We start from the raw sequence: 24,895 nt of genomic DNA on the forward strand, positions 1-24,895 counted from the left end.
CCCTGACCATTCATTACTTCTTTGACAGAGGAGGGCATAACCCATCATATATGTACCGGCTCATTGCAGATTATTACTCTGCTGAAGACCTTTCTTTACAACAGAGACCGGCTTCTGGAAATTAAGTGAAGCTCTCCTGAGTGCCACCATAAAAGGCATCTTGAGTAAGTTCTTGCTCATTCGCTAGGCATAAAATACTACTGTATATTTCCTATATGTAGCAAAATAATAATCTCACATTATTCTTATTATTACTGCTTTTATAAAGGAATATTAGGTCCCTGCAATGAATATATCCCACATTACCAGGTGGTGGCGCCCCTTTGAAAATCAACCAACCTCCTTGAAAATCAATGCTTTGCCTCCATGCCATACTTTCCCCCACCTAAAAAATCCCCTGATTCTAGCCTCTTGTGAAAACCATTGCAATTGCACGCTCTTGCTCTTATGAATGCCACCTCCAATTCTGAAATATTTATTTGACATGCTATTTTTTCTTTGACTCACAATTCTCTGTTTTTTGATGGTTAATTGCTATGTATTGTTATATTTTTTTCACTTTGTAGGGTAATCTCCGATGAGGTATTCACAGAGAAACAACAGACAAAATATGCATGCATAGGTTACTGCATCGTTTCTATTGTAATCCATGTGGTTGTGGTGATATGAGGAGGCCATAATTCTTTGTTACGGATGGCTGTGGGACAAATATTAGGTGTTTGATGCTATTAAGAAAAAAGAATGATCACATCTGCAGTAATGGTGAGGGAAAAGCTGCAGTCTGTAGAGAGCTATGGCGTTGAAGGTCTTGATTTATTTATTTTACATTTCTCAATGTGTAAAATCATCAGATCCACCTGTGAAATTTTGGAAAAGTTTTGGGTGCGCCTGAGGTTGATTTTCAGGTTTCAGCATGCTTTTAGGCTTTAATGTCTCTGCATCTCTCTGTCTTGTCTTCGGCTGAAGGACTGTATGGTTGTCATCTGGAGTCCTTGTAGCTTGATATGTGTGCCTGGAAGAATGGAGCCATTAGTCATAACTTACTTCAGCCATTTGTTTGAGCTTTTCTCCTTTCAAAATGTCTAAACCAAACATACTGCACATAATTGTGTTCATGTTTAAAGCCGAACTGAAATCTTCCACCACCAAATGGTAGGCCCAATCCTATGAACATTGAAACTATTCAAGGTGTGACATTATCAGCTTCCCTGCTGGTTTGTGGATTTTGTTACTCCATAAACAGGCTTAAACAGATTTATAAACATATATCACGATGCTTACTTGAGCTGAAGACTTAATATTTGCAACTTAAAGGCCAAGACTTAAAACATACAGAATCATATATCTCGATGCTTCCTTGAAATGAAGTCAGCGCTGAGAATGCCAATAGGTGTGCATCATTGATATACTCCTGAATCAAATTAGCCATTTTGATTATGCTTGTGCTTTATGCTCCCTTGGAGAGTCAGCGTTAACTGGCTCATGTTGAATCCAACATGATCCCGTGCCTCCCTGCCTCCTTGGTAGCAGGGATTTCACTCAAATTACTCACGAGCAAGCCTGATTCCAATGTTCAAAGCATTGGTATTGCAATTGTATATGCTGATTCGAATCCCGCTATTACCACTTACTTCTGTGAGTTGTTAATGTGTTGTGTTAAACAAGGTTCAAAGTATCGACATGTATCAGTTGATATGTATCGTATCGGGAATACCTCAATAAGCCCTTATAGATGGTGTATTAGGGTTTTAACTGGTTCAGGGGGTGGAGGAACCTTAAACTGCCCTTCTGAACCAGTTTTGGAAAAAAAAAGTACTGATACTGCCCAATACGCTCGTAGCGGTGTATTAGGCGTATGACATATCGATATCTATAACCTTGGTGTTAAATATCAAAAAAAAGTATTAGATATGTTTTAGATAGATGGATATGGTGAAAAATTAAGATGTGCATGGACATTTTCAATCAAGAATTTATTACTAACACTATTTAAAGTTTTAGATGACTATAAAGGGCCATTTGATAAAACTGTAGTGGTTGAACCAATAAGCTTATTGTTTTGTCTTGAGGATATGTTTTCAAGAAAGTTGTGGGCTCAGTTGAAGCCGAGAGATTACTATGTCTTTAAATATTTTATTATTTAACTATTTTATCCATTAAAATACAAAGCCGTTCGAGGGAGGAAGTTAAGGAGGGGATTCAGAGGGGGAGAAGCTTAAGCAAGGAAGTGTGGATTTAAGGAAGATTGTTGACAGATGGAGGCCAACGGTTTCTCACCGGCTAGAAAATGGAGAAAGACATTGATAGTGGAAAGGAAAGACTTTCTTTTGGAGGAGATTTATTATCAGAAAGAGTTCACGATAAAAATAAGAGAAGGAAGAAGAGGCTTGATACTGCTTGTAGGTGGAGCTGTTCCTTGGTTTCAAAGCTTTCTGGACGGAGCAATCCATGTAAGCTGGTGCGAAAAATGGTGTAGTACTTTCAGACAGCTATGGAGGGAATACCATGTTGAGAGAAGGAGAAATGATAAAGGGTGGGTTGTTTCTCAGGAAGAAAGGTTCAAAAAAAAGAAGAAACAAACAATCATCATCCCTGAAGGTGACAAATTACAGGGCTGGATCATGATGGGTAATGCACTCCATGGAAGACTTGCTAAGTTGGAGTCTGGGACGGTGAAGTATAAGGTAGATAGAGTTGACAATGGACTGAGCAAGAAGGAGCAAAAAGAAGGAAAAGATTAGAAAAATTGGGCCTGGACGAGCCTGTGGAAAGCCAGGATCAACCAACGGTGGAAAGCCAAGTTTCCTCATAATCGATGCCCTCTTTCTGAGTGTACCCTTTCACCACCAGACGAGCTTTGAAGGTCTCAACCCTACCATCAGGACCCTTCTTCCTCTTGTAAGTCTATTTGCAACCGATTGCTTTTACCCCAGAGGGCGGATCTATCAGAGTCCAGACTGCATTGGTCTCCATTAAGTCCATCTCTGCTCTCATGGCCTCCACCAACTTCTGGGAATCTATGCCCAACATAGCTTCCGCGTAAGTCACGGGATCCTCCTCATTAGTCAAGGTTTCCACCAGGTAACTATCCTGGTCATAACCATAACGGACTGGTGGCCTGGATACCCGAGTGGATCTTCTAGGTTGGTCACTACCTGGAACCTGTGGGACATCTCCCACTGCTCCTGAGCTCTCCTCATCAAGAACAATTTCCTGACGATGGGTGTCCAAGATGTAATCGGTCTCCAAGAATTGTGCATTTCGACTGCAAAACACTTTCTACTCACTTGGGTCATAAAATAGGTAACCTACAGAGCCTTTTGGGTAGCTTACAAATAGACAACGACTGGTCTTGGATTCCAACTTGTCTGTACTCGTTCTTTTAACTTGTGCTGGACAACCCCAAATCTTCAAGTGTCTGACACTTGGTTTCTTTCCGGTCCAAAGTTCATATGGAGTATTCGGAACCGATTTGGTTGGAACCCGATTCAGCACGTAAATCGCAATCTCTAATGCGTAACCCCAAAAGGATGTGGGTAACTCTGAGTGTATGAGAAGCGACCGGACCATATCCAATAAGGTCCTATTCCTCCTCTCTGAAACACCGTTAAGTTGTGCTATAGCAGGAGGAGCTAATTATGATACTATCCCATTATCCTTTAAGTAGTCCCTGAATTCGTTAGAGAGATACTCGCCACCTCGATCTGATCGAAGGGCCTTAATTTTTTTCCCTAGTTGTTTTTTGACCTGTTGTCTAAACTCTTTGAACTTTTCAAAGGATTCAGACTTGTGTCTCATTAGGTACACGTAACCATATCGTGAGAAATCATCTGTGAAGGTGATGAAATACACATGTTGATTCCGTGTCCTAACACTCAGGGGACCACATACATCAGTATGTATTAGGTCAAGTGTGCCTGTACATCTTTCAGGCTTACCATTAATTGGCCGTTTCGTCATCTTGCCTTGTAGGCAAGGCTCACAGGTGGGAAGATCTTCTACAGTTCGAAAATCCAAAGGACAATCCTTTACCAACCTTGTGATTTGGTCAATACCGATGTGGCCAAGTCGGTAATGCCACACACATGTAGGATTAACTGTATCACGGGCTCTCTTCTTGGGGATTTCAGCCGACGTAGTTTTGATTATGTTAGTTTCTAGGGAAGGATGTAGAACATAGAGACCATTCTCCAGTTCCCCGTATGCGATGAATCCGTTATTTCTTTTAATAGTAATCATATTACTAAAGAAGACAGAATAACCATCTGCACACAGTTTTGAGACAGAAATAAAAAATCTCCTTAAATTTTGTACATAAAGACAATCTTTTAGTACAATTATTCATTCTTTAAAAATTAACTCCACGGTTCCTATGGCCGCGGCTACAACAGTTGCAGTAGTCCCCAAGTAGAGTGTAACTTCTCCTTCACTCAGCCTTCTGCTTATCTTGAACCCCTACAGCGAGTTACACGTATGAGTTGAAGCCCCAGAGTCAATACACCAGGACACAGAAGCTACTAATAAATTGGTTTCTATAACACAAGTTTCGAAATTACCTTTCTTGGATTCCACGTAGGTAGGACAGTTCCTTTTCTAGTGGCCGGTCTTCTTGCAGAAGTGACAGGCATCCGATGCTTTGTCTTTCTTCTACTTCTTACCCTTAGTGGCTTTCTTCTGAGGCTTCTTTGCCTTCCCCTTTCTCTTGCTTGTCTTTCTAGCTTCAACAAGCATAGCTACAAGCTCATCCTTTCTAATCAGTTATTCGGCTCTTTGCAACATATTGCTGAGCTCTTGCAAGCTGACATTCAGTTTGTTCATGTTATAGTTCATGATGAACGGATTAAAGGAAGGAGGCAAAGAGTTAAGGATAGCATCTATCTGGGTCGCAAGGTCCAGCCCGGATCCAAGAGCCTCCAGTTCGTTGATGTATCCCATCATCCAAAGACAATGGTCGTGAACTTGTTGGCCCTTGGGCATTTGTGCGGTCATGAACTGTTTCAAGACCTTTTTTCGAGTAGAATGATTATGCTCTTCATACATCGTCTTGAGACTATTCAATATGTCCTTGGAAAGTTCGATCTGATCGAATTGCCTCTATATTTGGTTGTCCAAGGAGGCAATGATGTAACACCGGGCAAGGGAGTTTTTCTCCTCCCATTCTTGATAGTCTCTCCTTCGGGCCTCAGAAGCCCTGTCACCCGAACGCTCCGGGGCAGGATTCTTTGCCACTTTGTCCAGCTTTTCAGAAGCTAGGACCAACATAAGGTTCCTGTTCTGGTCAACATAGTTTGGGCCCTTAAGCTTGTTGTCGTCAAGAAGCTTTGCAAAAGATCTGTTTGCCATTTTCAGATAAAAGAGCAAACATCAGTCTACAACCTAATTTGATTCATGTTCATTACATAGATATGGATTTTAATCTACGTTCCATTTCCATTTATTCATCTCCGAGATTTCTCTCCTTTCTCAGTGACGGAGACTACGTGTTGTCTCTGGAAATGTGGAAAATCACATAGGGTGCATGGAGCCAACTGTTTCAGCTGCATAACCCCACCACCTTTCTATGAAGGATCATATCCACTCATCATATGAGTTTTCCCTTTGACCTCTGTCAGACAAGGTTCAGAGCCATTTTCAGGTAAACCTTTTTGTCCAGTGAGTGCTTACACATCATATTCGTGAACGCCAATGTACCGTGAGAGAGTTCCCATTTTCTGGAGAAGCCCCTCCCACATCGGTCTATGACGCCCCTATCATCTTATGAAACACTTAGACAAGCCCAACAGCAAACGGATAGCCCATTTTTTGGTGCGTTTCCTCATTACTGAAGGACTCATCCTCATGCTAATGATGGAAGGCCTTTAGAGAGTTCATCATATGAATCCCCCTATCACATGCACTCATATTAGCTAGAGGGAACAATTAATTACGCTCTAGTTTATGAAACACTTAGACAAGCCCAACAGCAAATGGATAGCCCATTTTTTGGTGCGTTTCCTCATTACTGAAGGACTCATCCTCATGCTAATGATGGAAGGCCTTTAGAGAGTTCATCATATGAATCCCCCTATCACATGCACTCATATTAGCTAGAGGGAACAATTAATTACGCTCTAGTTTGATTTAGGTTAAACCAAAGTGGCTCCTACTGACTTTCATAAAGTTAGATTTCGGTGGGCCTTAAATCGGATAGGGTTTCGCACGTAACCTCTCGACGAGGCATGGGGCCCACCATAGAGAAAGGTCATTCAATGACTAAAAGGGTCAGCATGGCAATGATGTGCATTTAGCCATGGTGTGCGCAAGAGCCACTGTCGAATGAGCATGGGCCAAGCACTTATGGCCCATGTACGTAGCACATCACACATCCAAACATCACATGTAGGGATAAATTGATTCAATCAATTAATTATCTGTAAGGCCCATTGGAAGCCCGTTTTAAATCCATAATATTAACCATTAATATTATCTAGGTATATGGGCTGAATTAGGGTTACCCAGTTTGGCTCATATAGCTTTATCCTTTGAAATGGGCTTTTGGTAGTTTTAACTATTTAAAATTGGGCCTTTACAGGTTGGGCCGAATTAACCATTTAATTAAATATCAATCCTCAGGCCCATTAGTGGAAAAGTTAGAGCTGACTTTCAGCCTTGATTAAACCCTAGATTTGGTCCAAACAGTTTGAACCAATGGTCCAAGGTTTGATCTTTAATTAAATATTTAATTCAAGAAAGTAATATGAAATTAAATAACTGATAAAAGAAAATCAAGAATCAGTTAAACAGGACTGTTCGCACAATCCATCCTGCAAAACAGAGGTTAGATCACAGATTTGTAGTTTCATAAACTGTAAATCGTAGATAGTGAATGTCCCATTTGCGGAATCTCCTTCTCTGCGAAATCTCCCTTTCTGCGCTGCCATCTTTGATCCAAGAATAAAATAAATAGAAATCCTATTTCTATTATTAATTACATTAGATCGAATGCCTATACATTGAGTCTAAAAAAAAAAATTATTTACAGACCAAATGTAATAAATCAAGAAACTGCAAATCTTGCAGTTCTCCCTACGCAAACCAAGAATTTGATCTCCTCTTGTATGAACAGCCCATAAATCAAGAAAATCATAAAGAACTATTTTAAACAATAATCAGATTTATATAAAATTAATTTCAGATTATTTGCCCATCAGTTTTGGGAACAAATTTCCCAAAACCCATATCTGCGCATATTGGGTAGAAAGGGATAGGATATCCATCACATGGACGCCCAAAGATTGCGGAATAAGGTGGCGAATTTCAAAATTTTTTCTCTCCCAAAACCATAAACTGAACCAGATCTGAACCAAAAGGAGTAGGGAGGGATTATAGCTAATACCCCAATGAAGGATCCAAAATCTGCTCCCACTGAAGATGGCGCAATGCAGGGTGGAGCAGAATCAACAGTGTTATTCCAAAAGAACCTGACCCTTTGCAAGAATCAACTGGATGGCTTGTGAATACAACTCCAACCAATCTTTTCTCCAAAAGATTGGTATGAAGATCAAATCTTGATTTCTCCCAAGAATTGGAGATCGAACTGCTGGAGGTGGTGGCTGCAGGAAGGAGGCGGCAAGAGAGTATTCGCAGGGTGCGGAATTCTCTCTTCTTGTGATTTCAGCTCTGAAGACAGGAGTGTGTAGCTTGCATGTCTAAATGCTGCCGCCCCCTCCTCCTTTTATAATTTCAAAGGGATCAGCTCCTAATCCCATTAGGAGTTTCTAACCCAAATCATATATGGATTAGAAGTCCCTTTAAGTGATAAGGGATAACCCTTATCATATCTGCAGATTAGATCAGCCATCTCCTAATCTAATTAGGAGGCTTTCGGATCTAAGTCTTATTTAGATCTTGGACTCTCTAAGTGGATAGGGTCTGGGCCCAATCCTATCAGCTGATCCATCTCAGAATTCACCCCTTTAAGTGACTAATCAAATTAACCCAGTTCAAAATGGGCTTAAGGCCCAATTAAGGTTATGTATTGACTTAGCCTTCCAAACTGTTGCCCAGTTGGGTTTTTCTTGTATGGCGTGAGACCAACATTGATCTACACATCAGCCACATGGGTTCGGCCCAGCCTTTGTTACAAGGCCTGGCCGAATACACTGTTATGGACAGTGCACCCCCTAAAATCCATCTCATGGTCTCTATGGGTCCAACACTTACCCTAAGTGGTCCCTGGGCCAAGCCACCTTGTAACACCCAGGGACTATGGGAAGATGCAAGATTAGCCCATCAGGTATTATCCTCAATGGTCTTACACTTAACTTCTCAGCCCATAATGATCATACACTGCCCGACAAGGGAGGACCTCTCCCTCGGCTGTAAGGAACAGTGTTGCATTCTCTCTTCTATAGATCCCGGAAATTAAAACCTTTTGCAAACCATTTATAAATCATAATATATATACTTTTATATCTCATATAAAATATATTTTGCAAACTAAATCTCAACGATTGAAATTGGTTGCCGACAGTCTTGGTTTCCAACAGTGAGAGTGCATCTCCGATCATTACCTTTGTCCGACAAAGGGGCTGATCCTGTCACTATGATCACCCACTCAGATGAATACTCAAACTGTCCTAACATACCAAAGTGTTGACCCCCACTAAGGATCTCATTGAATGGTACATCAAAGACAACCTAATCCGACACCCAGTGCAATATCATAATCGAGTCTATGGGCCGGGTGTAACTTTTCAGTTTTGCCCATCAATCTCCAAGGTCCAGAGCAATACTGGAAATCTAGTCCAGTTGAAAGATTCAATTAATCCTACACTGTAAGTGCCTAGGGTCTCACCCTAGCAGCTGAGACAGGCCACCCCAGCTGACTTGGTGGCACCCCAGTGCCAGCCTTGTCAGGATAGGTCTCCCCAGACCGACCCACTGGCTGTGAACATTCTAAACTAACACGAGTCTCATTAAGTATTAAGTTTATGGGTATTACACAGAAACATACCAAGGGAACATGAATCAAATATGCACTTTCATTCATTTACAATAAACTCATAAAGTACATCATTTTGATTAAAGCTAAGGGCATACAAAACTATCTAACAGATAGAAATGCTGGAAGACACCTTCAACACTGACATTCTTTTTGCTGAGAATGTGGGAGACGCTTCATCTATGCTAAGACCCGCCGCTGAGAAGGGGGAAGACTTTACCTCCACGCTAAGAATCTTTGCTGATGGTGAGCTGACAAATGATGCTGTGTTCTACTTGGAGGCTGGGGGGGATAACCAAACCTTGGGAAGGAAACAATCAAACAAGATAATGAACAGGGGGCTGGGAATAAATGAGATGATAATGACTGAACACCAGAATTCAGACTTTGTTATATCAGGAGGGGATGAACGACAGAGTCCCAGAAGTACCAGCAAGGGTGAATCATGCCTAGGGTATGACTAGCATAAGCATACTCTGCCACCGAATTGTGAAACCCAGATTGTTGTTGAACAATCTCTTCTTTCAGACCCAGGTATGTTTGTGGTTTTGGGTATTGAAACTAATCTTTGTTCTGCTCTTGATGGTTGTCTCCCAGATTCCAGGCCTACCTCCTGCTAATTACTCATGGACTTGAAGCTGGCAGAGGTGTGGCGAGGGGGTGGGGGGTGGGGGGTGGGGAGATACAGAAGGGTGAGAAGGAGGAGGGGGTGTGCAATTTAGTCTTGGAAGAACTTGGGAAAACAAATAGGGTGGAATTAGAAAGGGAGAAGACAAATGAGGGTGAGGTTGGTGGGTCTAAAGAAGATAGAGGAGGAATGGAACAGGAGGGGGTGTACGGGAGGCATAGAGAGGACAAAAATAAAGGCGTTGAAAAAGGAATTGAAAGAGAGGATTCTTAGCCGAATTTGTAGGAAAGCTAGGCTACAAGATTAAAAATATGAATGAGCTGAAAGTGCATTTGAAGAATAAGAAAGAGGAAAGTCAGAAAAAGAAGGTTAAGTGAGGTTGATAGGCTAAAAAAGGATGTAGAAGGGGACAAGGAATTTATTGAGAGGAAGGGTAGGGGAAGGAAAGGAGAAGATTAAGGCAAAAGTTTAAGGGTGGGGTGGATTTTTTCCGGTACACTGAAGATTGTGAGTTGGAATGTGAGAGGATTGGGGAAAGCAAGTAAGAGAGCACTAAAAAAGGAGGTCCTAAGGAAAGAAAGCCCATATATTTTTTTAATCCATGAATCTAAACTCATGACTTTTGACAAGAGTTGGCTAGAAATGTGTGGAGGGCAAACATTCTCAACTGGGCTATGAACCCTTCTTGGGGCTCATAAGGAGGATTAGTCACTATGTGGAAGAATGAAGTGGTAGAGGGAGTTGAAGAATTAGTTGGTCAGTGTCTGTTAAATTCAAACAAGTGGAAGATGGGTTTGAATGGGTCTTAATTAATGTTTATGGCCCCATTGGATACAGACAAAGGAAGGAACTGTGGGAAGAATTGGAAGATATTAGAGGATTATGGGATGGACCTTGGTGCCTAGGAGGGGATTTCAATGTGATTAGGTTTAGTGAAAAGTGCAGTAAGATACGACAAAGGAGTACCATCAATATGAGGAAATTCAATGAGTTTATAAATGTTTTTGGACTCAAGGAACTTGAATTTCAACATAATAGATTCACATGGTCAAATCTCCAAGCTGATCTAATTTTCAAGTATGGATTTAGAAATAGAGGACCTTCCCCATTCAGATTTGAGAATATGTGATTGCTTCATCTGGATTTTAAAGAGAATATGAAGAAATGGTGGAATGTAAGTAACTCGGAGGTGAATTGGGCATGTATGAGATTCCATTGGAAGTTAAAAGATCTTAAAGGTAAAATTAAAGAGTGGAACATTCTTCACTTCGGGAGGTTAGAAGAAAAGAAACAACAGTTGATTAACCAGTTAGAGGAGCTAGATGCAAAGGAAGACCAATGTTGCTTTGGGGAAAGAGATAGAGAGTTGAGGTGGGAATTGAGGAAAAATCTGGAGGATCTGCTTTTTAAAGAAGATATCAGTTGGACGCAAAAATCCAAACACAAATGGGTGAAGGAGGGAGTCAGGAACACGGAATTCTTCCATGCTATAGCTAATGGTAGAAGGAAGAAGAATTGCATTTCTAAATTGGAGATTGATGGTATAATTTTAACCCAATAAAATGAGATTGAAGGGGATTTTGTGAATCATTTCAAATCTATTTTCAAGAGACCCTTAAATGAGAGATTAAGGATTGGAGGTTTGGATAGGCTCAGGCTCCCTAGCGAGTTGATTGATTGGTTGGAAAGAGAATTTGAGGTGGAGGAAATAAGGGATGCCATCTTCTCTATGGATAGAGCTAAAGCCCCAGGACCTAATGGTTTTACAATGGTTTTTTATCAAGACTGCTGGGAGATTATTAAGAATGACATCCAGAAGGTGTTCTCAGAATTCTTTGAAAGAGGGGTGATTAACCCTGGTTTGAACTCTACTTTCATTGCATTAGTCCCAAAAAAGGAGGGTACTTGCCACCCGAAGGAGTTCAGACCCATCAGCTTGGTTAATAGCCTATACAAAATCATTGCCAAGGTTCTCTCGCACAGAATTAGAGAGGTTCTCCCCACAATTGTCTCCCCTAAACAAGGTGTATTTGTGAAGAATAGGCAAATTGTGGATCAAATACTAATAGCAAACGAGAGTGTGGAAGATTTCAAGAGAAATGGGAAGAAAGGGTTGGTATGCAAATTGGATATAGAAAAGGCTTATGACCTGGTTGATTGATCTGTGTTGTTGGAATGGCTTGGGTCCTTTGGTTTTGGGAAAAGGTGGTGTAAGTGGATAAAAGGGTGCATTCGGACTTGTCACTATTCCATTTTGGTGAATGGTAGGGTGGTGGACCATTTCCGAGCTACTAGGGGTATTAGGCAAGGGGACCTCTTATACCCCTTTCTTTTTACCCTGATTACTGAAGTTTTGGGGAGGATTATGGAGATGATAGATTCTAGGGATCTCGTAAGTGGTTGGAAAGTTGAGAGGGATTGAATTTAGATCACTCATTTACAATTTGCGGATGACACAATTCTGTTTTGTGGAGGGGAGGAGATAAGGTGGGTTAGAAACTTAAAACAAGTGATTAATGTCTTTGAACATGTGACCAACCTCAAAGTCAACTTTGATAAGAGTTGTGTGATTGGTATTAATATGAGTGCTGAAGAGGTGGAAGAAAGGGCCCAAATATTGGGATGCAAGATTGCACAGGGGCCTTTGAAATATCTGGGACTTCCTAGGGGATAATCCTAGTAGAAGGGACTTTTGGAATCCAATGATTGAGAAATTCACAAAAAGGCTACCTTTATGGAAGAAAAACTATCTATCTTTGGGTGGTAGGGTAACATTGATTAAAGCAACCTTGGCGAACCTCCTGATATATTTTCTATTTGTGTTTAAGATTCCTGAGGGAGTGTGTAGGGTGTTGGAGAAATTCATGAGAGATTTCCTATGGGAACCTGGGGAGGAGAAAATGGATCATAGAGTTAGGTGGGATTTGGTAAATAGAGCTAAAAAGGATGGTGGTCTTGGCTTAGGTAACTTGTAAAAGAAGAATGAAGCCTTGTTGGGGAAATGGTTATGGAGACTGACAAAGGAAAAGGATAATCTGTGGGCTAAACTAGTCCTAAGTATTCATGGGCAAGAGGCAAATGGCTGGGACACGGGTGTTTCATCTAGGGTTACAAGAGCTTCCATCCATCATTCCTTTTATCAGGTATGACCTTTGCTCTAGTAATTTTGTAAGATTTTGGGAACACATCTGGGTGGGTAACTCACCTTTGAAAGAGCAGTTTCTTTCTTTGTTCTCTCTCTCAAGGTTTAAAAATGAGCTTGTTGCTACTTTCCTAACCTATTCTACTTTGGCCCTATTTGGAACTTGGGCTTCCGGAGGCCTCTTAGAGACTTTGAATTGGATTCCATTTCTAATTTGATTAAGGTTTTGAAGGAGGTAGTTGTTGACCCCTCTAGATTGGACAGTAGGATTTGAACTCCTACTCCTTCGGGTATTTTTTTCTTGCTCTTCCTTCTTCAAGGAATTAACCCATTCCCATTCGCCCATGATCCTCCTTTCCTGGCTTCGGAAGTTTGGGGTAGACCAATTCCTCCCAGAGTACATGCTTTATGCTGGGAAGCTATCCTAGGAAAGTGTCACACTTGTGACTTACTTCAAAAGAAAAGACCAAGATGGTGTTTATCCCCGCACTGGTGTATCTTATGCGAGAGGAATGGTGAGAGCTGTTATTACTTATTTGTTTCTTGTCATTTTTTTTTCAGAAATTTGGGTTTTTCTCTCTTTTTGGTTGCAGATGGCCCACTCCCCCAAGTGTACTAAGCTTGTTTAACTATGTTCCAGTGAGGGGTTTAAAAAAGAGGTAAGATTTTGTGGAGATGCGTAAGAGCAACTGTATGTTGGTCAGTGTGGGAGGAAAGAAATCAAAGAACCTTCCAGGAAAAAGAAAGGAACAAAGAAGCCATCATTGATTTAATCTACATTAGGGTGGTTCATTGGGTCAAGTCTACGGAGCATTTTGAAGGTATCTCAGCAGGAGACATCATTAGAAATTGGAAAGAAGTTGTCTGGTCTACTCGGCTATTTAATGCTACTATTCCAACTTGGTCTCCTCCAACTATGGGGTTCACTAAATTGAATTTTGATGGTAGCAACGAAGGGAACCCAGACCTTTCAGGTATTGGAGGAGTGTTCAGGGATGAAAAAGGTCGAATTATGGCTATGTTTTCAGGGCCTATAGGCTGGGGGGATTCTCTAAGAGCTGAAATTTCAACAGTATTAGAAGAAATTAAAAGAGCCAAACAACTGAATATTAGGAAGCTGTTGGTGGAGGGTGATTCTAAACTGGTTGCAGAAGGAAGAGGGTAGTTTATGGAAGTTCTTGAATGAAACAAAGAAAAATTTCCAGCTCACTTAAGACATGCAAATTCAGTTTTAATGGTCCAAGAGGAGCACCAATTCTTTTGCAGATTGTCTAGCTAAACAAGGGGTGGGAAGAACTAGTTTCTTTTGGGCTGTATTGTAATGTGATGTTTTTTGGGTGGGGTAAGAGATTTTTCCCCTCTTCTTGTTGTATCTTTTCCATATCCTTTTAATTATTAAAAGTTTCTGTTATTGATAAAAACAAAAAATACAAAGCCGTTCAATACTTCATTAGAAACAAGCACACACTTGAATTGTTTACTTATGTTGATTTGTGTTAATATTTATGAATATATGAATTTTAGCTATGAGACTTTGCATATTGGGTTTTTGTGGGTGATTTTATGATTTTGGGAATATTTAATAAGGATTTACACCTTTAAAGGTACTCTAATTCTATTAAGAAGTTGTGTCAAATTAGGGTTTTTTCCAAGAATCCAAGTTGGGTTGGGACTCTGGTACAGGTACTTTGGGTAATATTAGGATGAATATGGAAAAACCCTAATTGAGTTGGAACTCCTAGGGAGGAACTGCAGTTGCATTAAAACTTTAGTATTATGATCTTAGAGGAATTTGCAATGAATATGAAAAGAGTTGTAGCATGGTGATTCACAGGAAAGTGTTTAGGGATTGTCTTATAGTGTCTTGATTGAATTGGGAATCCTTGAAATACCTAGGTGATTATATGTTAGCATTTAGCAATTGACTTGAAAGAGTTTCAAAATAAGAAATTGAGTTTCAAGACGTTTCTCATTTGCAGTAGAACTCTTGGTTATATCCCATATGATGGTGGTTCGTTGAGACTTGAGACAATGACTTTTCATGTAGTGTCCCAGTCAGATTTAAACACTGTTGTATACAATGATTGAATTATGATTTTGCTTTGCATATGGGAGCTGATGTTATAATTTTTAGGACTTAAGCTCTTAATTGCAAATGTGTATTTGGACCTCTTTATAGTTTTAGGAACTCTTTCTAATCTTGATTCTGGGCTTTAAAATATCATATACTTCATAATGATTTTGGACTTACAATGAATAAGATTATTTTTCTTTCTTGCAATTTCACTTTCAATTGGAGTATGGCTACTAGTGCATTTTTTTTGTCTTTTAAACTAAAGACCAATGTTTAAATCTTCTTGTTGCTTTTATACCTAAAATTATAGGTTACAGTGATTAGTAAGCCAATTAGATAAATTTAGTGAGGTGAATTTGAGAAATTTCCTTAAATATAGTGGTTAATGAAAGAGTGGATAATCATATGAGTTATATATAGAAATAAATGAGAGAGAAGAATGTAAAAGAAAAAAAAGTGGTGGCTGAAATCGATATCTGGTTTGACAACAATATTGTGGAAGAGAGATGGAGTTAGAAGAGTTTTATTGGAATCATTGAGTGAGGTGCAATTGGCTCTGATGTAGGTGCGTTTGGCTTGTCCAACCTCAGCCCTACACGTGTCCTTGGATGTGCTTCAGGCTGGGACCAATCAGAGCGCACGCACACCCGAGTTTGGCGGGCTTCGTGGGACCAATGGCACACAGTCACATGGCGGCCTTGGATTGCCGCACTCCCCGCCTACGGGCTCTATCTTGACCGTCTAGGCTCTGCAGCCCCAGGCGAACTCAAGTATAAATAGGAGGTGACTCTCTCCATGTAAAGGATTTGAAATTTGGAACTCAAGCACTCTTGCCAGTCTTTGAGATTATCTATTCTCCTGTGGCCTTGTTCGGGCCCTCGTCCACCTCGTACATCGTTGCTAACTTGACCGTTGGAGTCCTCGCCTCGGGTTTCTGCCCGAGACCTCTGACCCCTTCCTCCTCACAGGATTTGCTTGCAAGCCTTTAGACACCTCGCTCCATGGACCTCGACCTCAGGACCTTGGAGCTTAGACCTCGGGGCTTCGGACCCTTCACTTCACCTTGGCTTGGGAAATGAATTTACAGTGTTGTCCTTGGCCAATCCGAGCATCAACAATTGACGTCATCTGTGGAAACATCGCTAAGACTTCCCTCCACTTAACCTAAAACTAAAAGGATCAACTCCTAAGCCTTAACCAATATGGTGAGAAACACCAGGAACGTCCAGAACTTGGTCACAACAGAACAGCTCCAAGCGGTCCTCGATAGGTTGGACCACCTCGCCCGGCGTGTGGACGAGGCGTACCCCTAGGTAGGAAGCCGCCACTAGGGCTGTCGCGAATCCGCAGACCCTCTAGCCCTTGGCCCCGCCGACTCCCACTGGACCGACCTCTTAGAGTCCGACTGCAGTCGGTGTGCTAGCTAGCTGTCGAGAGCCTCAAGACCCCCCAGTCAAAGGGGGGAAGAATCAGCATAATCTCGCGATGGTGGCCAAGACTCCGATCAGCATCACCACCGCTGAAGAGAGAACTCCCGAGATGAAGGCGGGCGCTCAGGCCATCATAGTCCCATCTCGAGGGCCGAAGGCTGACGCCACACCTCTCCCTCATGGGTCTCAGACCTCCGAGATCTCTTGAACAATTAGTAGGCCAAAAGGAATGAACATGGTTCCGCATCCGAGTACTTCAGGGTTCGGGCCGACCCTTACCGAGATCGTGAGGACAGGAATGGAGTATAGGCCCCCCTCGACCCACAGATCGCGGACCTACAAGCCCAGCTCGGAGCTGTCAAGGATGAGCTCCGCCAAGTCAGGGAAAGCCGAGCTGAAGCCTCGACCAGCTAGAGCCATCCATCTGGGAGGATGGATGCATTCACCTCGGATATCATCTTCGAGCCTCTCCCCCCGTAAGCAATACGTCGGGGGAGAGGCCAGGGCCTCGTCCCCCCCTAGCAACAGCAGCAACAACATCAACATTAGTAGCTTGTCGGCGTTGTCGACATCATAGCCGAGGGCTCAGCCTCGGGTGGGGCCTCGGCCTCGACCCGTAAGGCCTATGCCAGGCAAATGAACATCCAGGGGCCAGCTCCCAAGAAGCCGAAGCAGGAAGACGCCCTCTCCTTCACGAACAAGGACTTGAAGGGGGCCACAGTCCCCCACGACGATGTGCTCGTGATCTCGGCCGTCGTAGCCAACTTCATTATGAATAGGATCCTAGTGGATAGTGGCTCTTCGACAGACCACCTCTTCCATGAAGCCTTTGAGAAGATGAAGTTGGCGCCAGAATGCCTTCAGCCGGCCGATGTCCCACTCGTTGGATTCTCTGACAATGTTGTCAGGTTGGAAGGAAGAATGAGTTCTTGGGCGTAAGGATTGGCTCCCCCTACAACGCCATCATCGGAAGGCCGGCCCTCCACGCACTCAAGGCAACCATCTCTTCCTACCACCTCGCCCTCAAATTCCCTATCGAGCACGACGTCGGAGTTAGTTCTATGTGGCAGCACTGAAGGGCAAGAATAAAGAAGCCCTGCCACTCGAGGGTCTCGACCTTAGGAAGGAACCAATGAGCTGAGGCCAGCCGACCGAAGACCTCATCTCAGTTCCCCTAGACGAGACCGAGCCAAAGAAGACAGTCCGCGTTAGGTCCAACCTTCCCCCGGAGATTCTATTTGAATTGGTAAGTTTCCTTAGAACTAATGCCGATGTCTTTCCTTGGTCTGCCGCTGACATGCCTTGAATTGACCCTTTGATCATTACTCACAGGCTGAGCATGGACCCAAGCTTTAGGCCAGTTCGGACAAAGAAGAGGAACTTTGCACCGGACTGTTGGAAGGCCATAGGAGGAAGTTGACAAGCTACTCGGCGTAGGCTTCATCTGAGAGGTATATTAGCCTAATTAGTTGTCAAATGTGGTTATGGTAAAGAAAGGTAATGGGAAGTGGTAGATTTGTATTGACTTCACAGACCTCATCCGAGCCTACCCTAAAGACTGTTTTCCTTTGCCGAGGATAAACCACCTTATTGATGCCACCGCAGGGTATGAGCTACTCAACTTCATGGATGCCTTCTCCGGATACAACCAAATCAAGATGCACCTTGAGGACGAAGAGAAGACCTTGTTCATCACTGAGCATGACACTTACAGCTATAGAGTCATGCCCTTTGGCCTCAAGAATACCGAGGCCACCTACCAACGCCTCGTCAACAAAGTTTTCAAGGACCAGATGGGAGGAATGTCGAAGCCTACGTGGATGACATGGTCGTGAAGAGCCCGAAGGCCGAGCACCACACCTTGGACCTGGCAGAGACCTTTGACGCCTTGCAGAGGTACAACATGAAGCTTAACCCCAGCAAGTGCACCTTCGGAGTCATGTTAGGAAAGTTTCTAGGCTTCGTTGTCACCTACCGCGGCATAGAGGCCAACCCAGAGAAGATCCAAGCTATATTGGACATGGCACCACCTCGGTTGGCCAAGGAGACTCAATTTACCAGTTGAGTGGCCGCCCTCAACCGCTTCATGTCGAAGTTGGTCAACCACTACCTACCCTTCTTTCGAGCCATCAAGAAGCTTAAAGACTTCTAGTGGACTGAAGAATGCCAGCTCACCTTCGAAGAACTGAAGCATTACCTCGCCTCGCCACCCCTCCTCACTCGCCCCCTCCTAGGAGACATCTTATATCTATACTTGTTAGCTAGGGATGCGGCCATCGACTCAATACTAATAAGAGAAGATGAAGTGTAGAGGCCAATCTACTACGTCAACAAGGTCCTCTGCGATGTCGAGACCCGATATCCCAAAGTGGAGAAGTTGGCCTTCGCCTTGGTGATCTCAACCAGGAAACTCAGGCCATACTTTCAAGCCCACACGATCACGGTCTTGACTAACCAACCCCTCAAAGCCGTCCTCACCAAGCCTGAGAGCTCGGGGCGGATAACCAAGTGGGCTGTTAAGCTATTCGAGTTTGACCACCAATACTAGTCGAGGACAGCAATCAAAGCACATGCCTTGGCAGACTTTGTGACAGAGTGCACCTTCAACCACCACCTCAGCCGAGCCCCAGAAGAAGAGAGACCTTGGCTGGCCGAGGAGGCCCGACAGACATGGAAGCTGTTTGTCGACGGATCATCTAATTCCAAGGGAAGTGGAGCCGGCCTCATCCTTCTCACCCCAGACAACACCGAAGTGGAATATGCATTGATATTTGACTTCTCGACATCTAACAATGAAGCCAAGTACGAGGCCCTTTTAGGCGAACTACAACTCACGAAGGACCTTGTCTAACAACACATCGAGGCCTTCAGTGATTCCCAGCTAGTGGTGAACCAAATGAACGGTGAATACGAGGCCAAAGAGCAGAACATGGCCAAGTACCTCGCCAAAGAGCAGGAGCTAGCCCACCATTTCCGACGCTTCTCCCTGCAGTAGGTAACACGGTATGAGAACATGAGAGCTGACACCCTATTCAAGTTAGCAAACACCTCGGGCTTGGTCCTCAGCCGCACGGTCCATGTGGAGAAGCTAGCCTGGCTGTCCATCGAAGCAGCCGAAGTCCTTCCAGTATTGGCTAAGGTGTCATGGATGGATCCCATCATCACCTTCGTCACGATAGAGCAGTTGCCAAACGACAAAAACAAAGCCAAACAAGTTCGAAGGCAGGTCGCGCACTATGCCTGCTTGAAGGGAAGCTATACCGAAGTTCTTTCACCTTACCCTACCTCCGATGCCTCCGTCAGGAAGAGGGCAAGTACGTGCTCCGAGAGATCCACGAAGGTATCTGCGGCAACCACCTTGGAGGCAGAGCCTTGGCCCAAAAAGCACTAAGGTAGGGGTACTTATGTCTGGTAGTTCAGAAAGACATGACCGAGTTGGTACGAAAATGTGACAGGTGCCAGAGACACTCCAATATCTCCCATCGTCCGACTACAACCCTATCGGCCCTCAGCAGCCCCTGGCCCTTTGCTAAGTGGGGCATGGACCTCCTCGGCCCCTTCCCTCAAGCAACAGGAAACATAAAGTACCATGTCATTGCCATTGATTACTTCACCAAGTGCGTTGAAGCCGAGCCCCTGGCTACCATCACAGCTTGGGTGATCCAAAGCTTCTTCTAGAAAAACATCATCTGTTGCTTTGGCTTCCCCCACATGCTAGTCACAGACAACGAGAAGCAATTTGATGGCATGAGGTTTCGGGAATGGTGTGCCTCCCTCGGCATCAAGCAACAATACACCTTGGTAGGCTACCCTCAGATGAATGCCCTAGCCGGGGTCACCAACCAAACTATCCTGGAAGGGCTGAAGACAAGACTCGAAAGAGCCAAAGGCCTATTGGCAGATGAGCTGAATAGCATCCTGTGAGCATACCGGACTACACCTCGGATAGCCACGGGAGAAACCCCGTTCAACCTAACATATGGCATCGAGGCCGTCATCCCATCAGAGATCGACCAGTCAATGCTCCGAATTGAAGCATACAATGAGACCAAGAACAATGAAGAGCTCAGAACAAACTTGGACTTGCTGGAAGAAGTCCGAGAGCAGGCGCAGACAAGAGTAGCAGCCTACCAACAGAGAGTAGCTCGCTACTACAACTTAAGGGTGAAAGAAAGACACTACCGAGAAGGAGACCTCATCCTCAGAAAGGTCATGGTTCCCGAGCCCGGTGTAGGCAAGCTCGACCCCAATTAGGAGGGTCCCTATAAAATTAAGCAAGTCGTCGACCCCGACACCTTTCAGATTGAACACCTCGGTGGAAGACTAGTCCCTTGGAGAACCTCCGAATGTACCATTAATAAATTAACTCCTATTGCTTGAATAGTGAATACTAGTGCAAAGTTTCTCACCTCGGCTCAAATTTTGGTGTAGAAGTTGTCAAGTGGCCAGGACCCCTCGGCTGTACGGTCGACCGACGCAAACAACCTCCTCTAAGGCTCTATGCTCGGATCGGGTTGTAGCTGGGACACACAGTTCTTTGCGAACTAGACGTCCGCCCGGCCTCCGCAATTGAGGTAGGGACGAATAGGGGCCTCGACTACAAATACGGGCCAGCATCCTTGGCCCACAACAGATTAACATTAAGGCACCTCGCCAAATAGGAAGTTCACGACATCCTCGGCTTAGCGCACCTCTACAATGTTGGCCGCCCGAAGGACCGCCCCTAGGGCATTTGGCCAATATCTAGCTTTCACCTTGAGCACCTTAGCGGCATCGGGCTAGCTCAGCCCTTTGCCCCAAGCACCTTGGTGACATCAGGCCAGCTTGGCCCCCGCCCTGAGCAACTCAGCGGCATTAGTCCAGCTCGGCCCTTCGCCCTAAACACTTGGGCGGCTATCGGCCTCCTCGGCTCTACAGAACTTAACGCGATAAGCCAAAAACACAACCACCTCGGCAGTTCACCTTGGCCTCGCCTAGCCAATCCTCGAAGGGTTAAAACCAGGAGAGTTGACGACATCCCCCTCCCTGATGAGGAGAAGGGTCCATACCAGCTTGGCCTTGGCTAACGCCCCTTAACTTCGTAAAGCAAGCAACTAAGTACCGAGCCACTTCGGTGATAACTTTTGCAATTTGTGTGTGAGAGAGAGAGAGAGAGAGAGAGAGAGAGAGAGAGAGAGAGAATTGATACGCGAAAAGGCACAAGATGCACAAAAAGTGTATTCCATTAGATGTTATCTTTAGCACATTAGAAGAACTTCGACCTTGAACAGGGAGGCCGAACCCCTTTACAAAATATACAAGCAGTAAACAAAAAGACAAGGAAGGAGATCAGGTCGCTTGTGCACCACCCTCGGCCGGAGGGGCAGCATCGTCTGTAGGCTCCTCGGAAGCGCCCTCGAGAGGAAGGGTGTCAGGGAGCACCACAGGTTGTCCACTTGGAACTCCGGGAGCAGCTTCACCAACGCCTTCTTGGTGTCCTCGACCCCCTCCAAGTTGGCCTCGGTCGTGTAGTCCACCAAGAACTTCTTATACTCCAGCGTTTGCTTCCACACAAGGATGGCCTTGGCCTCTGCCACCCGAGCCTCGGCCTCCGCACTATGCTTGGAGGCCTCCATCACAACCCTGTCAAGACGAGCTTGCTCTAGGTCTGTTCTCTTCAAGTGTTCCTGAAGGTGAGTAATACGGGCCTACTTCGCCTTCAGGTCATCCTCAAGTGTTTGCCGGAGCTGCCTCTCGTATGTCAAGGCCTTGAGGGCATCATCTCGGCTGCTCTCTACAGAGGCAGCCCACATCGCAAACTGCTCGTTCTTCTCCTTGACCTAGTCCACACGATCGAGGAGGAGGGTGGCCCGATCTCCTAGGCCAACGTAATGCCGGTAGACCTGCAGTAAACACCTCTATTAGTCAAGAAAATGGGAGCAAGTAGAGAAATAAATTAGGAATGGTTGAAGCTCACCTCGGCCAAGAAGCTCAGTCCCCGATCTTGGGCGAGGACGGGGTCCGTCTGCATCATGCCAAGACGATCCCACTAGGGGACCATCCCCTTCACCAGGTCCCGACCAACCTCCTCGGCATCGACGAAGTTGCCCTCGCGAACATTGCACTTTGGCTGGAATACTCGTGTGAGGTGCTGCCCCTCCTCGGTTGGCTCCGTTGTAGAGGGAGGGGCAGATAAAGGCCCAGTTGTAGGCCCCTTGGCCAAAGGCCTCCTCGAAGCAAGGGGAGCGCCCTTCCTCTGTTCACTGCCCTCGGCAGGATGATCCTTATGCGCCAGCTTCTTCGTCGGGGGTGCATTCGATGTCTTAGTCAGCCTCTTCCTTCCCGTCTCCTTCGGCCAACCTCCATCCATCGGCCCCTTTCCTCTATCGCCCCCTCCACTAGTGGGGGCCTGTAGTTGGGACGTCTTCTCGGCGGGTACAACACCTCTCTTCGCACGGGCGGGCACCCACGATTCGTTGGCAGGCCTCCTCGGCGTCTGCCCCGACGGCCCCTCTCCTGAAGCCTTCTTCTTCGCTAGAGCTCTCTCCAGCAGCATGTGTTTAGCGTCCAATGACATCTCTACAAGAATAAGCAAGAAATCAGTACCAAGTAAAGCAAGACTTGACGTGTCAAATAGCCAATACAAGGACTTCTCCTACCGAGGGGAGCAGAGTTGAGCCCCGCAAAAACCAAGGGGAGTTCAGCCTCCACAAGGGACTTGGCCTGAAGCGTTCCCAACACAAGGAGATGGGTTACCCATTGGCTTCATCGTCCCAAAGCATCATTGGTTTAGACTTCTTGATGGACAAGTAGATCTCCCCCTAGCTCGACTTGAAGGACCAACCCTCAGGATAGGAGATAAATAAGAATTTACTCTTCTAGTTATGGACAAACGAGGGATTGTCTACGAGTTGGCCTCGGCGAGGGTGGAAGTAATACATGTTGGCCTCAGAGGTGTGCTTCCTCGGCATAAACATGGCTCGAAACACCTTTGACGTCAGGTCCACGTCTTGGAGCCGAGCCACCACCAGCATGGCGATGATGGTCTTAAGGGCATTTGGGGCCAATTGACTAAGAGTGATCCTGTACTAGTTCAGCAGCTCGGAGATCAACGGATGAAGGGGGAAGCTGAGGCCAAACTCAAGGAAGTGTTGATAAACACATATCTCCCCCTCCTCCGGCGTCCATGGCCGGTCACTAGTGTTGGGGGCCCTTAGCTGGTAGAATCGAGAGATGTAGTACCTCTTTGCTAAAGACTTCACCTGGTCGATGTCTAAGATGCTATCGAGCTTTGAGCGTAGTAGACGTATATGCACACCTCGGGCGGCATAATCAGCCACCATCCTCGGGCTTGGCTTGGGAACCGGTTCCCCCTGAACCACCAAGGGGGATCCCTCGGCCTCCCTAGGCGTCACGGATCCAGCGCTCTCACCACGAGAGTCTTCACCCCTTTGGCCGCACTTGGCGTCACCGGGGGCAATCCTCTCCCTTAGAACTTCGCCCTCGGGACGCAGGGCCAGGATCTACCGATTGGCCTCAACTGGAGTTGACAGGAGAGGAGGTTTGGAAGGAGCTCGCCCCCGAGGTATCCAACAGTTCCTAGCATTTTGGGTTGGAGTCAAAGAAAGACATGATGAGAAGTTTAACTAGGACGAGGGCAAGGAAAAGGAAGTTCTGAAGACGAGAGCTAAAGCTGAGGGCTTTGGAAAACAAGGGACTCGAAGGCAAAAGCACTTAAGAGCAAGTATGGGGGAAAATGGCGACTGAGGCTCCTATTTATAGAAGAATGGACGACCTAGATCACACCCCATCCAACGGCCACGAAACGATTGCCTCCACAGCCCCGTCCGTGTGTCAACACGTGTCCCTTGCCTCGGAAAGACGAAACGACATGGAGCGAACCGATCGACCAACTCACTATCACCCATTGGCTCGACTAGTCAGGCCGACCCGGTTCACCCGAAACCCATCTCCTCCATGGCCATTTGATGAAGACGAGCTTCACCCGTAGGCAGCCAATTCACTAGTGCGAACGCTAGGGCACCCAACCAAAGGCCCTTGCAACCGAGGCCGAGGCAACGAGCTCGCTTCCACGTCGACAAGGGGGCAAGATCTCTCTCTCCCATCTACCGAGAACAATGTTGAAGTCGAGGCTGAAGGACACATCACATTTGGAAACCCGACAATGCCACCCAGCACCATTGGAACACTCCCTTCGGTCGAAGTGAGGCCTTCGCCTGGGACCTCCACCACAGCCTCGGGAGTGGGAGGCAAATGATATAGGCACACTTGGCTCATCCAACCACAGCCCTACACGTGGCACTGTTGTGTCGCTGTTTTCTGGAGCAACGGCAACGATGCCAATCAGATGCAAAAAGCACACAAATACAGAGATGTTTTTAATTCAGACTGAAAAGGCTGTGAGGACGGTTTTGTGAGGACCAAAATCCAAATTTGCCATCAACCAAAGTCTTGAATAAGAGCCAAGGGCAAGAACCCGACCGAAATCACCCTTGCCAAGAGACTAGAATCTATGACTTGGCCTCTTTCATTCCTCCATGTGCCTCCTGTATGAATCTTGAGCAGCTTCAATGCAGCTATTTAGGTACGACTTTGCAATAGCACCGTTTTTGCAGAAGACTTCCTTATCAGGAAAGAT

The 24,895-nt window shown here is 45.2% G+C and overlaps 1 protein-coding gene and 1 long non-coding RNA gene across 9 annotated transcripts in view; one reads left to right on the forward strand and one right to left on the reverse strand.

Annotated features, from left to right (window-relative positions):
• LOC148871976 (NagB/RpiA/CoA transferase-like superfamily protein) overlaps window positions 1-1,052 on the forward strand; it is a 42,117-nt gene extending 41,065 nt beyond the window's left edge. For all 7 annotated transcript variants that reach the window (XM_088970799.1, XM_088970798.1, XM_088970802.1 and 4 more), the window contains 2 exons: window positions 29-164; window positions 567-1,052. In XM_088970799.1, coding sequence (XP_088826925.1) covers window positions 29-125 — 97 coding nt within the window. In that variant the 3' untranslated portion in view covers window positions 126-164; window positions 567-1,052. The remainder of the gene's footprint in view (window positions 1-28; window positions 165-566) is intronic.
• Window positions 1,053-21,461: 20,409 nt separating this feature from the next.
• LOC148871977 (uncharacterized) lies at window positions 21,462-24,876 on the reverse strand. Of its 2 annotated transcripts, none has more exons than XR_016107219.1 (3): window positions 24,739-24,876; window positions 22,214-22,815; window positions 21,462-22,139 (listed from the first exon to the last, which is right to left on the reverse strand). It is a non-coding gene; the product is annotated as an uncharacterized LOC148871977 (long non-coding RNA). The 2 variants fall into 2 exon arrangements; XR_016107218.1 differs by having other exon boundaries at window positions 22,896-24,876.
• Window positions 24,877-24,895: the final 19 nt, after the last annotated feature.

Source organism: Nelumbo lutea, chromosome 2 (genome assembly GCF_056320005.1).
Source record: "Nelumbo lutea isolate HS-2025 chromosome 2, American lotus-T2T, whole genome shotgun sequence".
Classification (NCBI taxonomy): domain Eukaryota; kingdom Viridiplantae; phylum Streptophyta; class Magnoliopsida; order Proteales; family Nelumbonaceae; genus Nelumbo; species Nelumbo lutea.